The sequence below is a fragment of the Clavelina lepadiformis genome, chromosome 5 (genome assembly GCF_947623445.1).
Source record: "Clavelina lepadiformis chromosome 5, kaClaLepa1.1, whole genome shotgun sequence".
Taxonomy (NCBI): Eukaryota; Metazoa; Chordata; class Ascidiacea; order Aplousobranchia; family Clavelinidae; genus Clavelina; species Clavelina lepadiformis.
Genome location: NC_135244.1, coordinates 7330061 through 7352293, shown reverse-complemented (window position 1 = coordinate 7352293; position 22233 = coordinate 7330061). Strand labels below are relative to the sequence as shown.

General features: G+C 36.6%; 3 protein-coding genes across 5 annotated transcripts; all 3 read right to left on the bottom strand.

Annotated features, from left to right (window-relative positions):
• Window positions 1-2274: 2274 nt before the first annotated feature.
• On the bottom strand, window positions 2275-10930 carry LOC143461280 (uncharacterized). 3 transcript variants are annotated; one of them, XM_076959139.1, is made up of 5 exons: window positions 10891-10930; window positions 9403-9666; window positions 7651-7729; window positions 3299-7517; window positions 2275-3013 (listed from the first exon to the last, which is right to left on the bottom strand). In XM_076959139.1, exons 2-5 carry the CDS (start codon window positions 9614-9616, stop codon window positions 2915-2917), a joined length of 4611 nt encoding a protein of 1536 aa, XP_076815254.1. In that variant the 5' UTR covers window positions 9617-9666; window positions 10891-10930; the 3' UTR covers window positions 2275-2914. The 3 variants fall into 3 exon arrangements, with proteins under 3 accessions (XP_076815254.1, XP_076815255.1, XP_076815256.1); XM_076959140.1 differs by lacking the exon at window positions 10891-10930 and adding an exon at window positions 10803-10820; XM_076959141.1 differs by lacking the exon at window positions 10891-10930 and having other exon boundaries at window positions 3299-7173; window positions 7285-7517; window positions 9403-10359.
• A 2119-nt stretch (window positions 10931-13049) lies between these two features.
• Window positions 13050-17028, bottom strand: LOC143461295 (DENN domain-containing protein 10-like). The gene is made up of 7 exons (XM_076959171.1): window positions 16886-17028; window positions 16418-16632; window positions 15976-16204; window positions 15722-15833; window positions 14105-14301; window positions 13863-13957; window positions 13050-13679 (listed from the first exon to the last, which is right to left on the bottom strand). Exons 1-7 carry the CDS (start codon window positions 16920-16922, stop codon window positions 13518-13520), a joined length of 1047 nt encoding a protein of 348 aa, XP_076815286.1. The 5' UTR covers window positions 16923-17028; the 3' UTR covers window positions 13050-13517.
• A 507-nt stretch (window positions 17029-17535) lies between these two features.
• On the bottom strand, window positions 17536-21715 carry LOC143461290 (leucine-rich repeat and WD repeat-containing protein 1-like). Its single transcript, XM_076959166.1, has one exon. The coding sequence runs from the start codon at window positions 19533-19535 to the stop codon at window positions 17538-17540; it is 1998 nt and encodes a 665-aa protein (XP_076815281.1). The 5' UTR covers window positions 19536-21715; the 3' UTR covers window positions 17536-17537.
• Window positions 21716-22233: the final 518 nt, after the last annotated feature.

The following is a 22233-nucleotide window of genomic DNA, read 5'->3' as shown; positions in this document are numbered from 1 at the left end:
AGTTGGCCTTAAATCAAAGAGTATGTTTCAGTAAACATACTGGTGTAGCAGAGCTGCCCCTTGAACCAAAGAGTTATGGCCGACTCGCATCTCCGTAGTTATTACGAATGGTCAAGTAGCCTATGTACACTAATAAGCTGAGTAGATTTGGCGTTTGTGATGCATTCTTAAAGAGGCGGAGGTGAGCGAGACGGTCAACCTGTGAGAGGATTTTAATAGAGAGTGACATTTCACCTTAAGTAGGTCACGCAGCCTGTTGTAAAAGGAAACGTATGGGTCAAAATCAGATTTCTGTGATTCTTTTAGACGTCATAGGAAGGCTTTAAAAGGTCTGTTTAGTTGGACCAATCATAAGACAGCATAGTTGGTGTTGTTTTCTTGCCTAGGAACTCCCCTTAGCAGTTGGCGCGTTTCAAAGTTCCCAGTAGTGCAGAAAACTTGGAGAGAAATTGGCTTGAAAAATTGGGAAATGTTTATTTTTAGGCCCAAAAATCCACTTCTGACTTAGGGCTTATGCAACGGGATATAGTGGTATGTGCTTTTCCATATTTCAGTATGAGATAGTATCACTAATCTAGTTCGCATGCGAAATGTCAGCAATTTTCAAGTAATTGCATTTTTAATAAGTTTACTACAGAAAGAAATAAACAAAGACATTGACCCTTTTTTGAAACTCTTACGCCTCATTAAAGATAGGCGGTTAGGTTAGGTGAAAGGCTTTTTAATAATAGCCTATGTAGTGGCTAAGTAGTTATTGCCAAAATTGTATCGCAAATTTGTCGTACTATAATAACGGAAAGGGCGATGATTATGACATCACAATGTAAAAACTATATGTTTGATGACTGGGGTTTGTATTAGGTATGGTAGTAGTGCATGGTAGGCTACTAGCTGATGCGTTTTGAGTGGAATACATCTCCATATGTAACGGTCGGTGATCAGTAGCAGGTAATGTTTATATTCAGCATAGGAATGTCACAGATGACAATACTCAATAAATGAACTGGTAAAGCATTCTTGTTTTTACCACAGTTATCGGTACCGAACTAGACTTGAGCCAACAGCCAAGACTAAACTGTACTGAAAGTTAGCATCTACTTTAACCAGTACAAATATTGTAGGCTATACCAACGGTAAGCTAGTTTAGGCTTATTTAACGCAAGATGTTCTAATTATATATTTATGTACGATTTTATTTTATCTATTACTCTTCACTTGTCTGCTACAGGAAATATTCATTTCATACTTGATCCAAATATCTAGGTCATCCCCATTGTTTCTTTTGTCGTGACGTAATAAAAACCGCCATCTTCGTCATTATTTAACGATTGAATAACTGCTTAACCACTGCATATTAGTACAAATCCTTTCCTCAGTAGCCTATATTGTCTGTTTTAGACACTCAGCAATTATCACAATATTAGAGACTTAGTTATTATACAAAACTTATATTTCATTTGTTATTTTTTTTTCAGCAAGAATTGCTTCCTCAGTATACTATAGGAGTATAGGCTATTGACTGCAGACTTATCCTTTACAGATACTTCAATTGCTGTTTCTGTAACCGTTTTTCTCACTGGCAGCGTCCTGTACTTTTTGTTGCGAAAACTTTACAGAAATGGAGTGTTTGACAGAAACTTTGGACGTGTTCAGCAAGTTTGGGTTGTTCAGGAATCGGCGACAAAGCTGGGAGGAAGTAGTCAAGTCGGAATATAAAAATTTACACAATACTTCGTAGTTTCGGTATAGCAATTGCTGCTTAAACGTTTAACATGTATTGCCCTGATGAAGCAAACCCGAATGGGTTAATGAAACGATGGCAGAAATGAAGTTCTCTGTCTCACCAATCGTGGCTTGTATTTGATGTTATTATGCCTGGTGGCAACCATAGTAGTTTAACATGTAGGCTAAAACTTGCAGTGAATTTATATTAAGCCGACTGAATGTTTTTATCAAATACAAAATTTAATATTTAGAGAAATAGAAGTCATCAAGCAATATTAACCTACGCCTTACGGAGAAATTTGATATTCGTCCAAAGCATTGACAAAAACGTCAAGTTTTATATGTTAGATGAATTTATGATTCTTACCGCAAACCCAAGCTATTATACTAGAAACTTCTTTCGGGCTGCCAGCTCACGACTTTTATCAGTTTCCACAGCACTATACAATTTATGGTGTGAAATTGTTTATAAAGCAAAGGTTTAGTTTACAAAATTTACTAGTTCTAGCTAAGCCACCGTGATAGAGTAGAAGATTGCCAATTGTCTAAAAATCCCGGAAAAAGACTTGACGTTACTATATCATAGGCTATTCATTACGATTAGTGATTACGCTTCTTGAACGAACTTTCCCACAAATCGTGAACCAAAACTAATTTATATATGTTGGGACGTTTGAGTAATTTTTTAGGTAAATGTTTCAGCCTGTAGGCGGCGAAAAGCCAATTATAGGCAACACTACAACAATTTCTTACCTTTTGCAAAATACATATCACGTCTTGTATCAAGTATGATATAAGGCAAAATTCTTAGAGAGAATTTCATCAATAAATAGGCTATTAATCATAATAGACACAACATTAGGATTACGAAATAATGTCGATAATATAAAAAAAATCATGCAATCATAAGTGCCTTTTCGTTATAGCTGACATTTTGCATATGACATACACTGTTGATACAACATAAATTTTAACATAGTTTTAAGGCAATTGTATATACATGATTACACCACAAATAGTGTGTGGCTGTGGTATGCAGCAACGAAATTCAACACCAAATAGTTGACGAAAATAACATAGTCCAAAGTTCATTAAAAAATGTCAACAATGCCAAATGTCTTTTTGCATTGGACGAAGACAAACACTTTTCTTCTCTTTAAAGTTACGTAGTGTCATTACCAGATAAGTTTCACCGTCTGTGAGTCATTTGTTGGTCGTAGAAACTTTCATTGTGATGGGGATCATACCTCTTGTGAAAGGAGTATGGATCATGGACATTTCCGCCATCCTAAGAGTAAAACTGTATTAAATTTTTTTCATGTAGTGGATAACCAACAATAAACGCTATAAGTAAAATATGTCTGGTAATACATTTTCGTCTTTCAATTTTATATTAATTAAAGTTTAAACCAAACAATGTATTCTTACATTGGATCCACACATAAAGTTTTCTCCGGTCGATTTTATGTTTTATTCTTAGCTCGTTTGAACAAACGTGACATCCGCTCGCGAAAAATCTCTGGCTGCACCAGACCTTACACTAGACAATAATATATAACTTAAAACATTTTACCCGTTCGCCCTGGGTCGCCAAGACATCTCGAACCATTTCATCAAGGATCAACCTTGCATCTTCATCCTTCTGCTCTGACGTTGTGATCAATCTCGAGCTAGATTCGAATTTTCTTAACGCTACGTCGTAAAAGGGCATTAAGTACGGCCAAGGCACGACTGGCATCAGACGTTGCATTTGACCCATAACCTTGTAACGAAAGTTACGTTCCCTTTGGTTCAGGTTAGGATTACGAAGCTCTTGAGTGAAATCGGCTAGGAAATCTGAGTACGACGCTTGATCGGGATCTGCCTCGGCTTCTTTCTGAGCCTCCTGTCCTCTTGTTGGCCGTGACATCCTAAAAGATGCCGAATGCTGCGGTGGCCTCAGTGACGGCGTAGAAGATCTGTTGAAGGACGGTCGTGGCGTGAGTGTTCTTGTTGATTTTTTGTGAGCAGGGATAAAACGTTGGGAAATGCCAGGCCTCACATTAAAACCTTTATAAGGATCGTTTACGCCGTATATGTTATCGTCGTATTGCTTACTGTTGGTATTTTGATATCTGAGATCTTCTCTGGAGTCATACACATTACTGTCTATCTGGAGTCGATGGCAGTCGTCTTCAATTTCATCCAACCACTCATGCAAATTCTCACGATTGTAATCTTCTTCATATTCATCCTCTTCATAACGTGGGTCCATTTCTGGATAATCTTGATATTCCGGCTCGTATTCTGGCATAAAATTATCTTGCCGCACGTGAGGGGAAACATACGGAGGTCTGGACTCTCTAAACTTATGAAATTGAGGATTTTGATTGAAAGAAGGAAGATACGCTGAATCTGCTCCGTATTCAAACGGGATCCTAGGCGGCGGGCCGCTTTTCATATACGGAAAGTTTGGAGGAATCATATTCTGTCCTCGAATATGTCTTGGCCCCCAATGTGGTGCCGTAGGCATTCCCGAGACCCAAGAGTTCCTGAAAGGGTTTGACAATGGGAATTGTGTTCTCATGGGAGCTTGCATAAAACTTGGATTGTACGGATTCCCGGGGATTGGACTTCGAAAGGGTTGTCGAACGGAACCGGAGACCATAGGTAGGCGAAGTTCATGAAACAAAGGACGTTCTACTCCACGGAGCATCGGAAGTGCACCATAGGGTACATCCATTCTAGGCCTAACAGCACCGTACTCACTGTATATGTCTCGTGATTGCACGTTAAAGCCATTATAAGGGTGCTCACTACTGGGTGGTGTCGCAGCGTGGGAATTGTAAGGTCCTTCAGGATTTGCATGGGCAAGAGTAAGCCTATGGTTGAGGTTTTGGTCTTGGCTCTGCAGTTGCGGTCGAACGTTGTGCAAGGATGGTCTGCCACTGCTTTGTTCTTCCGCAACTTCTAACCTCCTCTCTTCATGAATTAGTTTGTCTGCAGATGGCATGGATGTTGATGGCTTCCGTTCTTCGGTTTTATTTAGACTTCCATCCAACATATCAGCTGGAAAGTAGCTTCCCAAGGGCTTTTGTTTCTCGATATTTACATTGCGTCTACGTTTTGGCTTGTTGGGTGTGGTCAGGAGTCTCCTCAAAAGTTCTTCGTCATATTCATCGATAATACTTTCAATGGTGGAAGAACTATCTCGGGATTTGGTCTTTAAAGTAGAATCAGGAAAAGAAGACACCTTGCTAAACTCGCCGCTGCTATTAACCCTTCTGCTTTTCTTTGTCTTGCGGGGAATGTTCTCGCGATCTGTATCAAAATTTCTTTCCATGGATTTTCCTTGAGAAGGTACTTTCAGAAAGTCTTTTTTTAGCTCTTTGTTACTCATGGCTTCTTTGCCTTTACTATGATCTTTAGTCGTACTGGAGGTAGCAATACTTGAAGTGTTGAAGCTAGGAGATGGATTGTTGGATGGATTGACAATAACATTTGGAGTAAAGGACGTAGGGACTTTGACGTTGGCCCGGTTGGAGAGGTTAAGTTCTGTTGATGTTTCGGATTCAAACCCGGTATCTGCAGCTGTTTCTTTGCTGTCTTCCCCACCACTATCATCCAAGTGACTTAAGGAAGGAGAAGACGTGGGAGAGACGGACGGATCCGAAGCTGAGCAAGGGAACTCTTTCTCCTTGGATATGCTGTTGCCTAAGAACTTCTTAGGAGGATGAGGTAGATCATCATTAGATATCTCTGTTTCCTGATGCGGGTACGGTTTGCATATTTGGTGCAAACTATCGTCTTGTGAAAAACGTTTGGGCTCAGATTTATCCACTAAATCTGGTTTAGTAGGAACGTCAACAATGCCATTAGCGACAATGTCTTGCGTATTTATTGGTTTAGAAAATGCGTTCTCTTCGATCTTTTGTCTTGGGAATTCAGATGACGTATCTTCTGTAGTACTCGAACTGTGCTGGACACCTTTATCCTCAGCAGTAATGTCAACAATATCAGATACAATCGGCTCAGGTGTTATTTCAAAATCATCTTTATGCTCAGTGGTGTTACTGGCAACTGCGGTGTATGTGCTCTCAGGAGTACATGATAAAGAAGCAGTATCATTTGACAACTCTTTCGCCGCTACAAAGTTTTCAGGACCAACTTCATTTTTCGGTTCGACTTCGGAAGAAGCCTCGTTTCCTTGGTCTTTAAGCAGTTTGTCAAATTTAGCTTTGCTATTAGCTGGCGCAAAACATATGTCTTCACCTTCAGGCACAACTGTGTTCACTGCCGCAAGCGCAGGCACCGCACATGTGGTGTGACCTTTGGCTTCAAAAAAACACTGCGTTGTTTGACTTTTGCTTATAGTTTTTTTATCAACAATGTCTTTAATATTTTCGCTCGTACATGAAGAGGAATGGCAACGTGTCTTTGTTACGTCATGTCGCTTTGCGGTTTTGGTTTCTTTGGGAAACTCTGGTGAGCCAGTTTGTGTTTCTCGTGTATTCAAGCGAGTCAAATCAATAACTCTCTTCATTGAAAAACGTTTCTTTAAGCCTTTCTTTCGCTTATCAAAAAATTTCACCAATGATGATACAGAAGCAGCGCGGAGTGATCCTTTGAAAGACTTGGATTCGCGGCTTTCCGGTCTTTCTAAATTGTCTTCAGTCTTTGAAAGCTCTTCTTTCTGGCCAGTGCTACATGGTTGAGCTTTATTTTTCGGAACTTTCTTTCCAGGGTTACTACCAGCATTCAGACTTTCTGTACCTTCTTGGGGAAAGTCTAATGGCGCCTCTACTGGCGGCTTGTGTTTGTCCAACAATGGCGATGGCGTGAGACCGGCTTGTAGTATGTTACAAGGAGGCGAATTTGAGTTTGAGTTCAGTCGGGCTGAAGTTTTATGGCATCTAGGCAAAGTCTTTGATGCAAAAGATTCGTCTAAATATCTGGTTTGCGATTTTTTTAAGTTGCCCTCTGCAGCAGTTTTTGAAGTAGGCGCAGTTAAACCGTTTTCAAACCCACCAGTTCTTTTTGCTTCACAGTTATCAGTGCACATGCCCCTAAATTGTTTATAAATGTCACTAAGTGTCTCTTCGTCGTTTTTGAGTTGATTTTGTTGCAGCTCCATTGCAAAATGTTTGCTCGAATATGTCAAGGGGAGTTCTCGTTTGCATGCCATCAAAATATCGCCGACGCTCCCAAACTTCCGAGCAAAAGGAAGCGCATCTTCCGCAGTGAGTACTCTGCAGGAGGAAGTTGTGAGAGCAAAACCATCAAAGCTGCTCTGATGGATGTCGTCATCCGAGAAAATGTCGTTTTCTGTGTGCTGCGAACTGAGATAATCCCCTTTGTCACGTTTGAGGTCATTCTGGACTTCATCAACAAGCCTTTCTCCGTTATCAGATGAATCTGACCATGTAGACGATGTGTCAGTCTCGCTGCATGATGATGAATCATCTTCCTCTAAAGAAATTGTATCCTTAATAACGTCGGAATCTTTTGCTTGATTATTACTAGTAGATTGTGAAACATTGCCTTCTAAAACATCCATCTTTTCACCATATAGCGACGTACTTAAATCACGTTGAGGTGTATCAATTGTTTCCATTTTTCTATTAGCTTCCAATGGTATATCGAGAGTTCGTGCTTTAATAGTATCGACAGATGAACTTTCAGGTTCCTCGGACTGGCTCATAGCATTCTTTTCAACGGGTGATGGTTGGTTGTCAATAATTTTTGGCTCGTTGTAATGGATCAAATAACAATCCAAGTCTTTAGTCTCCGTTAAACTTTCTACAAGATGGCTTCTGTAAGACAGTTCAAATAGAATTGCTGTGTGGTTAGGTTACCATGGAGATAACAAGATAGTTGGTGATAAGTTTAAAGGAAGCCTTTACAAACTACTTGCTCGAAACTCTCTTTGATAAAGGTTAGACTTACCCAGATTTCGTTTGGTCAGGTGAAGCAGGTAAATGATTGCCAACATCGTAAATGTATACTTGACTCCGAGGCCGCACACCTAAGCAGAGGACGAGCAAATCAATGTTAACTTTTGTTTACTTTACTTCAGCTTTCAAAACAAATTACACTGCCTATCGCTGAATTATACTGAAAAATGAAATTTAAAATAAGGTTCTTACTATTAGCTACGTGTATAGCAAAGTTTAATTTTGCAATCGTATATACAGATTCTCGATTACGTATAGGGCATTTGTAGGTTTTACAATCGCCTTCTGTATTTTGTTTAAACCATTCAATGCTTCTCATGTTTTCCTAACCGTCAAATATAAAATCAGCCTTTTTGCTTTAAACTTGCCTATGGCCAGAAAATGTACGACGGGTTCAAGATGTTTGTTTTTTTTATAAGCTGATTGATTTAGGTTTTTATAAAACGCTGGCCGCAAATCTCACGTCAAATCAAACCTATTCATATAAACCGACACCACGACAGGTTGAAGAGGCGGACATCATTACCTCAAAAATTGTTTATCTCGAGTTTTGGATTATTAAGTTATTTGCTGCCAGGAGCTAGAAAATAAACCTACAACCACGACCTTATACAAATTTGCTGGCCCAGATTAATTTGCTAAAGGACAAACATTAAAATCCACAAACTAAACTAACCAAAAATCTAAGCTCTCGCTAAATCCTCCTCATCGTATCTTTTGATTTGGTGGTGGCAGAAAGCCAATGCATACAAAACTTTATCAAAACTTGCATACTGACTGCTTATGCAACGAATTTACCCCTCAACTGTGAGCCTTCTACAAGAATTTATTGAAACCTACCATAAGCTATAATTAATACGGATTAAAAAATTTAAAGATTGAAAAAAATTGAGTATCCTATAGTTTGAGATTTTGCTATAGACGAAGAAGTATATAAAATCTACTCCTTTTCAAACGTGCGTCGTGGCTTGACAGAAAAAAGACTACCACAGCATACGTAGCCTATAGGTACATCTTCGATATAAGACTAAACCTTCTGTGTAAGCTGGCGACAACAAACTGACATCACTACTTAGTTTCACTTCTGGTTTGAAATCAACGTTAAATTGCCTTTTAAAAAAGGTAAACAATAAACAAATGCACAATTACGACGTTACCTAAAGACCAAAGATAAGGCTAGCACACGAAGTCATTAGTCCCACCTGGTTCTTACAGTCCGACTAATTGTCGATTTGACGACCAGAAAAATGTCACGTTGTGCCCGTCGGCGCTTCGATTCATAATATCCCGTTTAGTCGCGTCATAATTTATCATTACAGAAGTTTACTGTGCGCTATTACTTGTTTGGCTCGCCATTCGTCAAAATAAGTTTGTCGCAACAAGCTTATTGTTTGTTAAAAATGCTTGCGCAAAGCGGAAATTGATAATGGCGAAGTAAAATCGAAACATTGAGTACCCTTTTTCGTGAATTACTAGCATTTTTGGAAATATTATTGAAACAAGATTTCTCACTTGCCTTTTACGAGAACAGGCAACAATTTATGCTATATGTATCTTCGCTATAAATTTATTTCCTCGGAAAGAACGGTGACATACGTGACCGTGAAAATTTGCCTTGAACTGTCAAATTGAGCCTATTTTAAAATCCCATAAAAATACAAGTTTTCCAGTAGTAACTGTACGAGTATTAGTCATCTACAACAAGTTACAGGCATTTTCTACACATTAGTCTTGTAAGACAAACCTGTAATGACGTATACGATATTTTTAAGTCGCGTCTCAGTAGTAAGATCACGCTTCGAAATGTTGTATTTTGAATCACGGAATAATACTTGAATCTGCCTTCGTCCCCTAAAGCAGCTCGTCTGTTGGGAAAAAGTTATCTTCGGATAGGTGAAACTAACCTGTCGCACAAAATCTTGATCGACTAAATCGTTCTCCCTTGACCTTGATCTCATGACGTAGAGACAGCATCAAGTTTAGCACGATATTTACAAGCGTGCTGTTACTGCAAAAGGAAGCAAATCAATGCTATACACATTTTACATGTTTTATGCTAGCTTTGGAAGGCTAATGACTGTAGCAGATCTCTCTATTGTACATGAGTATATATTAGGGTTTGATAATATCTTGAAAACAATGCGTGTAAACATAAGCAGTCTGGTTTGACAAACATAGATATTTGTAGTTTTCGTGACCCAAATGTTTTTCTACATGTTTCAGCGTTGGAATAGTGTGATAAAAATAGACTAAAAAAGTTTGTAACAAGCACAACGAGATCATTAAAATTTTGACAACATTAAAAATTACAATGGGACTAACGTTCTCACTGCGAAAATCAAACCAAACAACAAAGTATATATAGCAACTGATCTCTTGAATTGGCCACGTTGCGAAAAATTAAATACAATAAATAAACAAGTAATGGTTCAATAAAAGTTATAAATAAACAAACTGCTGTAAATTGGAATAAATAGATATAATGGACCCAAATTGAGCAATTATTCAAATCGATTAAGTAGCCAAGCTTTCTTATACATTTGAAAACCTCCATAAGTAAAAAGATATAATTATTATCAAACGCAACTCTAAATTATTTATCATTCATATATGTATTAAACTGTGGTGTATGTACCACAGTTACAACAGTTACAACAGTATACCGCGATTTGTCTATTGTTGTAACCTAAAGATACCAAAAACATAGCGTAAAATGAACCAATGGCTTAAGCGCTACGTGTTCGAATATAGCTTGAGGCAATACTTCCACGCACTTTGAAAATATCGTGCCTTTGTTGGCATTGCAAAAGCCGTCAAACCAGTGTTTTTCCATAGAATGTAAAAATCACACCTTTTGTATACAAAACCAGGGAATGCAAAATCACCAAACCGCCGGTTGTTGACAAAACTTAACCCGCTTTTGAGCACATGAAGGCACGTGCCATTTGCAAGTATACGTTCGGTTTTTATGGTATAGTTTTTAGTTATCTAAGTTATCAGCATTTGATATATTACGTGCTATGTGCATTTATGTGATGAGTATCAGCACCTTACAAAAATAGTCGCATAGATGCGCCGAAATCATACTAAAAAGAATAATAGGCTACAGCAAAATAATTAACAAAATAAATATTGATGACTTACAGCCTAACATATACTTATATCGAACTTTTTGCGGTATAGATACTTGCAATACTTTTACGTCCAAATAATTGCTCCAGAACCTACTTACATAAAGACTTTTTTTGATCGCGACAAAATTTTCTAGTTATATAAATTCCACCCTGTAACGAAAAAGCAAAACTTTGTAAAAAGTTTATTATAATCGGGTAAGTATCAAATTTTGACAAAAAAGTTTCAATTTTTGAAAAGTTATCCGTCTAGGCGCGAGATAACTTCTGACATTAAACGTTTAACCGTATTGGTCCGCTATATTATCCTATCCTATTGCGCAATTTTCATGACTTTCACCAGCATAAAAAATATAAAAATCTACCATTCCTAACGCGACACCGGTCTACCCTATGCGATTAATATTTCCTACCCACACGTGTTGCCTGAGGCTGCAAAGTGGTCACTTCGAGCTTATCATATATCAATGCAACTTTTTAGATAGAATTATCGGTTAACGTCTCGAAAGTAAAATGCCCTATAAGTTAATAGAGATTTTGTTGACCACGCTAATTCAGTCCTCTCCGAAAGTCGAAGAGTTTGTCGTATAGAGAAATATCAACGTTCAGGATTTTCATATAGGCCTACCCATCTTAATGCTATTTGTCTAAAAACTGCAATTAGTTAGTCGGATTGCTAACATCTTACCGTCCAACTCCAATACTTCTTTACTTGTGAAACGACGCCATTCCTGGTAGCGTTAAGACTAAAACATCCCTAGTACAAAAAATAAACAATGACTTGCTGTTCGATTGCAATGCTTACAACAGAAAATAGTTCACTGGGTTACGGTAAAAATTACTACGTTTTATTGCTACCAAACTAAATTTGTGAGGTTTTGAGAACATGCCATCAAATCACATTAAGTACGATCAACCGCGTAACACGAATCTATCAAAATACATGTGTAGATTCGGATTGTGCGTACAGTACATGTGTAAACGATTTTAAAGTGAAATCCTGCTACTGTTGTAAATAACGAATGTGTATCTATAAGGATATAAACCGAATGTACAGTATATATAGAAAATACATCCGCACGGACAAAAATCCAATGAACAAAATCAAAGTAATATTGTGGTTTAGGCCAATTAGGCTAATCAAACCACACCAGAAATTAGCAAGAAAATTTGAAATACGTTCATGACATACACACTACAGTATGTACGAACATTTTCGTTCTCAACAAACTTAACCATTTCACGAACGCTCAGGTTTACTACTGAGCGCTACTTATTATTATTTAATTGGACTCTGCTTATTAAGACCACCTTGGGATCAGTTCATTTTGGTCAGAATACATCGAATGGTCACAATAATCGAAGCTGCTACGGTACCGTTTAACCACGCAAGGATCGATACAGTTAGTCACAAAATAACAAAAAGATTGAATTCATCATTTTCTATCATTAACGTTATACAGCAACATGAAAGTCGATGTCAGTAAGTGCATTAAGAATACATGTGGCACGATTGTCTCTGTCACGCTTCATAATTGACACGAAAGTTTTGAAAAAATTGTCACAATACCCGAAGACTTTTCATAGTAAACAGAAAATTTTATATGGCAAAATTTGGGACTGTACCAAAATGTTCAAATAAAGCGGGTGGTCATGTTAGGCGAATTCTACTTGCACTTGTAAAACGTATCGTCCAGAGCTAAAACCTGTTAAGTCGTTTCAAAGTAGCAAAAGTTGGCCTAATTATTTTCTTTTGAAAGTAACTACCTGTATTTAAAACACACTTATTACATAAGATAGGTAGCACTTCAGTGCAACAAAAGCTATTTAAATTTCTTTTCCGCTGTGAAACAAACACAGCTAGCTATTAACGGATTAATAACTACTAATCATATTTCGCGCTTCACGTATGAATGGCACTCTGTTAAGACCTTTTTTAACGCAAGGAAGTTTCTGATTAATTATCTTACATCGACCAAAGTGGAAGAACGTAGTAGCGCTTGACATGATTGTTTTCTTACTCCGAAATTCACTCTTCTTTCAGCTCAAGAACAGTACAAATGATTAACGTTGCTTTGCACTGTGTCTCCTGAGAAGACACTGCTCAGAGAAAGACTGCTGCTGCTTCGATGGAGATGACTTTCGGAACGACTAACAAAAACTTTGCGCAACATGCAGTTTGTAAAGGGAACAAAGAAATCAAATATTCCGCAAGACGCACGTAACGTTCCAATGCTGATCATTGTTGGCAGTGCTTAGATTTGTAAAGGAAATATATAGTTTATTGCACAAAATCAACATTGCGGGACTGTTATAGCAGTGTAATTTTAAACGCACATATATGTGAAGCGAATAAACGGTTGATGAAAATCATACACAAATGACGGCAATGCTACAAGAAATTTGCCTTGTGGAAGCGAAAAAAGTAGTTGTTTTGATGTGGGTTAAATTTGAGCATACCACAATGACAGTAAAAAATCTGGTAAGCAAGTCGAGACCGCAAGGTTAATGCATGCACTGTTTACTCTGCTCACTGTGGAAGGATATTATTGGTCAGACAAAGAATAAATAGCATTGAGAAAAATAACCAAGAGTAACTTGTTCGTGAACTTGTCAACATGAAAGATTCGCTCTGTTCATCATGAAAATGAATTTGAAAGTGGGAAAACATACAGAGCTGTCTTATGAATTAAAATAAATTTAATGAAAGTAGAGTACATAATAATTATCAGGAATCAATTAGTCTCTCAGCGATTGCAAGATTAATTAAGAAGTTTTCAGTTGTTTGATTAAATTTCTTAGATTTTATTTCTTTAAGAGATACACGATCTTCGTTGCCACCTAGTGAGCGCAGTTTGGAAATAATGTCCTGAGTTTTTACATCGATAGCCTAAAAAATATTTGCCAATTAATTATGATCATTTTCGGTTGTTTGCTACATATTGTAACGCCAGGAGCATTCTTCGAACCAGCAGTGTAGATATTTGTTCAAAACTGTCATATTATGCACATCTTTTACAAAACCTAAATGCACTGTGAATTACATTATGGTCATTAAACACGTACTACCCACCTCGATTAAGTCCTGATTCGTCGAATCAATATCACTGGCGAGATCAACCATTGTTTTGGCAATATCTTTGTGAATTTTACCAAGTGCAAAGGTATCTACAAAAGCAAATTATGACATTAGGTTACTTACAGTGTTCATTTACATCATAAAGCAATGTGGATGATACTTTCATACTGAGAATAAGTTGACACGGACAGTATGTATAAATGATGAAATGGTAATCAAAGTGAGTGAAATAGAACCTTTTGCATGCGTAGAAAGTGTGATAGTTTCTCTCGTGCCGTCAATAAAAAGATCATAATTCTCAGAGGCCGATTTTAGATCAAGATTCGTTGTTCCTGTGATAAAATATGGCAATTCTTCCAACTCTGAAAAATCCTCAACCCAAGGATGAAGATGCGACCAGTCTTGCTGGTGCCAGGCCAGGGACGGTATTGCTCTGTTAACAAAAAGATCATTAGGATTGATACCAGAAACAAGTAATCGGAAAAACTTGAGAACAGGTTGAACCCTTATTTTTACCCATAATTTAAGTGTTACACCGATTTTTATGGAAAACATATGCCATTGGTACCATTGGAATTTTTTTAAATGCTGAAATTCAGCAATTAGATCAAGAAGTTTAACAATGAAATTCACTAATATTTGTATAAATACATGTATGTATGTATCTACACCAGAAGAATGTTAGCACAGACCAAAAATTTTTATTATACAAAATTCTTCTATTGCAGAATATTTTTAAACCTTGATTACAACAAGTGGCAGAAAAATTAATTCGAATTATCAGTGAGAATTATTTATTGGTTATAGCAGCTTCAGGTTTTATAACCAACGTTGACATCATAGTTTTCCACATTGACCGCACACATTTATTAGTCTATACTATAAGGCACATCTAAAAATACCAGCTTTATTTCACTTTCATAATAAAATTTGTGAGACCTACAGTATACATGCCTATTTAGTTCTTTTTTCTCAATTAACCAATAGTATGCATGTTTATTTAGTGGGTAAAAATTGGAACTGGTAATAGAAACAATCACCAAGAAAAATTTTTCAATCTTCCAATCACTAGTAAGTATGTCAATTAGGTTTAATTAATTGTGGTAACTGAATGATTGTCGTGTTTTGAACAATACCCACATTAAGCCAGATCGAAGTTCAAGGTCTATACCAGACGTGGGCAAACTGCGGCTCGCGAGCCGCATGCGGCTCTCCGGCATGTTTTTTGTGGCTCTTCTAGTCGAATCGTAAAATTCCAAAAAATGTAAAGGCTACCAAGAGTACCGTTTATGAAAGTTTCTGTGTAGTTTTTCTTTATTTAGGCCAGGATTTCGTTTATGACGTAACACTAGACATCGATTCCGACATTGTTTTCAGGTATAGATTCTATACTCTATGGCAGCGTGGTCCCACTTCTTTTCATCGCGGGCCAAAATCAGAAAATTTTTTTATCCTGCGGGCCAATGTTTTTAAATTAGAACTGAAGAGCTTAGCTATTAAATGCTGATCAATGTGACATCTGCGGTCGAGGTTCTTCCTCGACAATAGCGACTATCAAAGCTGACTATCAGTTCGTGGGCCAAAAAATCGGTGCTCGCGGGCCTGCAGTTGGACCACGCTGCTCTATGGCAAAGGTTGTCAAAATGCACCTCACCAACATGTTTTTATGGGTCTTTTAGTTAAAAAGTAATATCCCAAAATGACTACTAATAGTATAATAACCAAATTGACAATCATTACTGATTTTGCGGCTCGCTGGTGTTTATATTTTTCCGCAAGTGACTCTTTCATTGAACAAATTTGCCCACCCCTGGTCTATACAGTAGAAACCAATGCAAAATGATGGAAGTTACCTAATTAGATCCAGTAGTGCTTGTATTCTATCATGGAAAACAACAACTCTCCTTTTCAACACAACTGCAACATACACCAAGACAGATTCCATTCCAAACATATTTATGAAGTCTACAAATTATAAAGATAAACATTAAATACTGTAATCACATGAATGAAAGTAGTCCAAAGTACTTTCATAGCTAAAATTTCAGTTTCCTGTCACAAATAAAAAATACAATAAATCAAATAAAAATCGAATTTTTTATAATACCTTTAAGCTTAGCAGCTAAGTAAGTTTTTTGAATATCAAAGTCTGCAACTTTAAAAACTCCATTATTATTGCTCTGGCAGTATCCCAAGGTAAGCACCTTTAAGTACTGTTCAAGTATTATAACTGGATTTCCAGACACGTCATAACAACGGCTCAGTATTCGAGACAAAGCGCTATATTTTTCAGGATTGAAATCTTTTCCACATAATATAATAGAGAAATGGGATACCTTAAAGAAACAATGAAAATCGCATAATTGACATGTCCAAAGAATAGTCTAACACAAAACTTCTATTGCAATGAACTTTTAGCAATTAGGTTTTCAAATTAAACTTCAGAAGGCCTTGTTATAAATGGTAAATTAGTTTATATCGTCTATTATGTGTTAGTAGTAGTTAATACCATTTACAACCACTTTTCATTGTGAAATGAATAAGCTTACACTTTTTACAGCAGTTTCTTCACTAGTGACTGTTGATAATATATAAAACCACAGTTTGCTATGTTGATAATATACAAATGGAATAATGTCCATATTTTTCATTTGTTTGTCCGTTTGCCAAGTTAAGCAACATTTTTTCATTGCAATGTCTTTCTGTAGATCTGTAAAGGTTGGAAATGACCAAACCCACATAATCCCTCCGTTTTTGTCCCTTTCTAAAACAAGAAAGTTATAAAAATTTTACCTATCAAACAATCTCACACTTGGGTTTAAGTGGCACCTTTTTGAATAGAAAATTGGAACAAAATTATTTTTTTTGAATACAGATGTTTCAAATAATTCAAACTACAATACCGATCATTGACAATAATCATTAATCAGTTGGCATAATTGAAATATTTTCTAGTTTAGCCCTGGCAGCAAATATTAAGGAAACAACCAGTTAAAATAACAGATACACAAACTCACCAACAATTCCAGCGGCATTTAATGAAGCCAATGCCATGTTTCACTATTCTGTCACACAGCAAATGTTGAGTAGATCTACAACATTTTCCTCACGCAGATTGTAGTTATCTTATATCTGCATACAACAATAATGCTTCACCATTAAAATTGAAGGCGTTTGTGCAATATTATAGAAACAATAAAACTGCATGACGAAAAATAGTCTATGCATTATGAAATGGCAGTGATGTAGAATAGAAAGTTAGAATGAAGAACACCAACTATGTAATATGACTCGACAGTATACAAAACCTATGCAAGGCAACCAGGTAAAAAAAACAAAATGGCTAAATTGCTCAAAATTGATATTTATAGCATTGCCACACAGTGAAGTGGGAGTGGTGTTTTGCTGCACATAAAGAAAAAGCACCTAAAAAAAACATGCTAAAATGATTCTTCTGTGGACCGCTTACTGCATTTTAATTAAAAAACAAAATATCCAAAACCATTGGATATAACGCACTTCTCAACAAAAATAAGTATGTCAATTAACAAATAAACAACTAAAATAAGTTTTCAGCAGCAAAAACGACTTTTAGAATGACAGACACACTTTTACCATAAAACACAGTCAAAAAAGTACTCTGGGGTGAAAAATGATGCACATAATTTATTACACCCAGTCTTTATATATTGCAACAATATTATTATCTGCTGCAACAACAATGCACTTCATATCAGAGCTAAGGCATATATCATTGTAGATATTTTTGCCACGAATTTTTTTCGATACCATGCCACCATCTGGTTTGGTGCAAACTGGGTAAGGTACTATGTTGCTTGGCTGAATCACAACATATGGTATATCAGCTCTTGTTTTATTTGAATTTATCACTGTAGAAACATCATATAGCCATATATGGCCCATGTCATCTCCAGCTGCAATTATGCATTTTTTTCTGCAGACCGATATATTCATATAGCACTGCTTTGTGGAAGCCCATTTTAGTTCAGCCAATGCCTGTATTTCAACAACCTTCTTTTCACTTTTCCGAAGACTTGTCAGCTTGTCTTCTACTTCAGATAGATGCCAGAGAAATATAACACCACTAAGGCTACACTTGGTGACAACAACTTCATCAGTAATCATTTCTAATGCATCAAACATGCCATCTTCTTCTTCAACAAACGGAAATGTTACCTCACAAGAAAGCGGTATATTCTTAAGTATGCTTTTGCCCTTACTATCAGTAGAAAGGTGGAGAGACTTCAAACCTTGAGCCTTCCAAAAATAGAAACCTGTTTCACTGCCAACCAACAAATAGTTCTTCACAGTTTTTAATTTCAGTGGGATAGCATCCATTCCATTAAAACTCATGAGCTTTCTAATAGTAAATTTGTACTCTGGTAAAGTCGGAATGTCAATATCAATAAGGTATATAAAACCTTTTTTGTCAGCTGATAACAAGTGGGTTGGAGCGGTATTTGCAAAGACAACATGCTGTACTGGAGAAGAATGGGCTTTTATTCGACCGTAATTTATTCCTTGACTAACATGAATCAAATGCACAAATCCAAGGCTGCCAGCAGCAACAAGAATGTTCAAAAGGTGGTTTCCAAGTGAAATTGTTGTCCAAGCAGCTGTGTAAAACTCCTCATTGGCTTGCTCAAATCTTGACTGAACCTTTCCAACATTGCAGTCAATGACACAAACTTTATCTCCTCCACATGTGGCTACACGATTGGTGGTCTTTTGAGGATCATTCATATCTGGTTCAAATGCACAGCACCAAACCTGTGTTGAGAAGTCATCACAACCTTCTTCTTTACTATGACACTGTAAAAAAATGGCAGGCTTGTAATCCAAAGGGGTTTCAGCACCTGATACCGAAAGCTTTTTTCTTTTAAACTGATCTTCCTTTCCCTTTACATGTTTGTGTTTTTGAAGTGTGGTGGGTGAAGTAGAAACTGATGACGTTATCTCTCCATCAAGCATTTTCATGTAATTGCAATTTGGATAAGTGATCTTAAATGCAACAAGCTGCTTGGCAATTGTTTCAATTCTCCATAATCTGAATCCTTTAAATGAGTTTGCTCCAAAGCGAACTGTTTCTTTTGAGACTGTGGTAAATTTCTTAATAACATCATTAACCTTGGATTCCGTGTCTGCCTTCTCAAGCATCTGAGCAAATGTTCGAGTCCAGCGATTTTCCATACGTTGGAGGAGTTCCAATGTGAACTTATTACCAATTTTTTCCTTTTCTTCAACTCCTTTGCCATCTAGTTTTTCAAGATTTTCCAAAAGAAACATAATCTTGTATCGGTCATCAATAGTAACAGATTCATTCCCATAAATGTCAACATCTTTTAAGTTGCTAAACTTGCTCAGCCATTCAACATCTTCTACTTTGTTGTTGGATATGTCCAGATACTTAAGTTCTTTCAGCACTACATCACCTGGTATTTTTGTTAACTTGTTACAAGACAGATTTAGTTCTTCCAATGACACAAGTTTGTTAAAAACACCAGACTCTAAATGGCTGTTTTGAAGACCAAGAGAGCAGAGCTGTAGGTCTTCAATTTCTGCCAATGAATCAACACCAGTTATGACTTTAAGAAATGTTTCATCAACTTTTCCCTTCCATGCAGGATGGTTGACATTAGATGCCATAACCTTCAGTTCCCCAAACCTTCTGTTACTACTTACCTGTCATAAATTACTATTAGAATATTAAATAACATATTAACTTTAACTATTCCCAAAGAGCAGTATATTTATACTCCATCTGATAAGTTTGACTGCGTCTGTCTAAATTAATGGTTGTTAAGCTTTTTTAGGAAAGACATTTAAATTTAACACACTAAAAACCGAGGCAACCCACCCTACCACACAACATTCATATAAAACAATTATAGTTAACATTTATACTGATAATTAATTAAAGTTATACAGTAGCTTTCATGGTTACTGTATATGGTATCAAATATGGTACAACTACAAGCCATGAAAAAGTTATTAATTAATAGTCTGCGACAACTTTCAAATTCTGTAGCCTATAGCAATCAAACAATTTTGTAATGTTGAATATCCTCATTGAGGTAAGTGTTTGCAGGGATTATCGATTAAATTTCCTGATAAACCAAGCTTGTACTATGATAACGTAACCTGTTTCTTTATAAACAGCTACTTTGGCATGCTTAATTTCATATACTGTAATTTAATTAACTAAGAATAAAGTAATAAAAAAACAAAAGAAAGTAATTCATCTTTGTAACACCATTGTGGTTATCTTCACACCTGTGGATTATCTGTTATCTGATTATGGTTTATCTTTTTAGAATCATTTTTACTTGTACTTTATGTGGGGCACCATAATAAAACTCTAGTATGTTTATACAGATTTGAACAAATTGGAATTTTCCAAACAGGATATGAAAACAACCATAATCAATAACACATAAAGTTGGTGAACTGGAAATATCTTAAGTAAAACTTAACAAACTGCATTAATTCATACAGGAATTTGTCAAGTATCGGATTTTAATTCGAACAAGAAAATAAAAATGTGGTCAAAATATGGCATTTAACAAGTAATCCATACGAATACTGTAAAAAGAAAATGCTGAATTAGATATTTTTATACATAGAAGTACAAAGCACTGTAAATTACCATGATACAGAATTAATTACCATTTACTGGTATCCTAGAAAATTTCAAACAAAAAAATGCAGAGAGCTCTGCAACTGAATTAAACTGCAAACATCTGAAGAAGTGAAGAAAATCCTCACAATTGCATTAAATTTAAATGCTATGATATAATCTTTATCTTTGGACTCAGGAAAGTCTTTGCATGTGCTAAACCCGGCGATGATTCCTTATCGCTCAAGACCCGGTTACCGAGCTAGCCTTTGTGCAAGTTCCGTTTGTCACACATATGTTTATTTTCTTTTTGTGATATTTTATACAGCATTGCCCGAATTTAGAACTGTCCACCAGGTCCACTGAACAGGAGCAAGCGTTGTCAATGCCTTGCCTGAGGACATTACAATAGCTGACCACTATAGCGCCACTGGGTATCAAACACAAACCATATTTATTGCAATGCCAGCGCTCGAACCATTAGGCTACTGAGCCGACATAAGTTGAAATAATTTGTCAAAACAAACTCCAATCAAGAAAATAGAAAAAAAGTGACCATGAAAAGGTTTAAACACATATAATGCAATCAACAAATACAAGGCACAACTAGTTAAAAACAGAACTTTATTGAACAGAAGTTTTACCAGTTGTGCCTTGCATTTGATGATTATTATGCCTGTTAGCAACCAAACTATACATATCATACAATTTATTTTTTCACTTCTTGCTTGGATATTTCATATTTCCAGTTTGCTAATTTCTTGTTTAATTATGTCCATTTTGCAAACCATGTTTAATTGCAATTGAACATTTTTGTGACTGCATGAAAGCGTCATGGTCTGGAACAAGCAATCAAACTGAAGCTAGGAAACGTACCGGAAGAATAACAAATTGAGTAAGGTCTAGTGGCATACAGTGCCACCTTTGTTTTGTAATCAATTACATAGCAGTAATCAGTATCGTGTTTGCGGGATGCGCGTTTTTCGTATTCGCGTATTCTTTAAAGGAACCCGAGTTAATACAGAACACAGTCTTGCATCGCCAAATATACGATGGTTGGATTTGATTTTATCGGCCAGTGATGCTGGGAAACAGCCCCTTCTGAGAAGCCAGATAACCACGGAGTTCTTTGCGTCCACCGAGTTCTATCAACGGCGGCTTCTCACGTATCGACCCCAATGATACGTCACAGCCCACAGCCTTATTATAGAAATTGAGTGGGACAACCAGAAATCGCAAATTTAGGCTGTAAAGTTTGCATAAAATTGTGCCTATGTCAATATTGTACTAGTTTTTGATTTCTTTAGTTGATTCAAACATATTTCCTGAAATAAAGTGATGCAAGGTTACAAGTTTCCTCGATTTTAATCTACGTTTCTTTGCTCGTTTAAAACTTTTCTTCGATTTCCTGAATTTAATGTCACCCAAACAGTCCACAGGATTGCTAAAAAATGTTTTCTTATCTTTTACAAATATCTTTTTGTGACAATAACGACAGCTTCTTGCATTAAAAATCAACAAGTGTGCACCAAGTCTATCGCTTATCCAATTCCGACCATGACCATTTTGAAGTGTTCCCGCGGATGACAATATAGGAGATATCCTATTCATACTTTGTCCCGATTCCCAACATCCATCATGCACATAAATTTCACTTGGTGACGTAATATCAACCACACCTGGTCGGCAACCCGTGCCTAAGTCTAGTCTAGCTGTCAACTTTTGGAA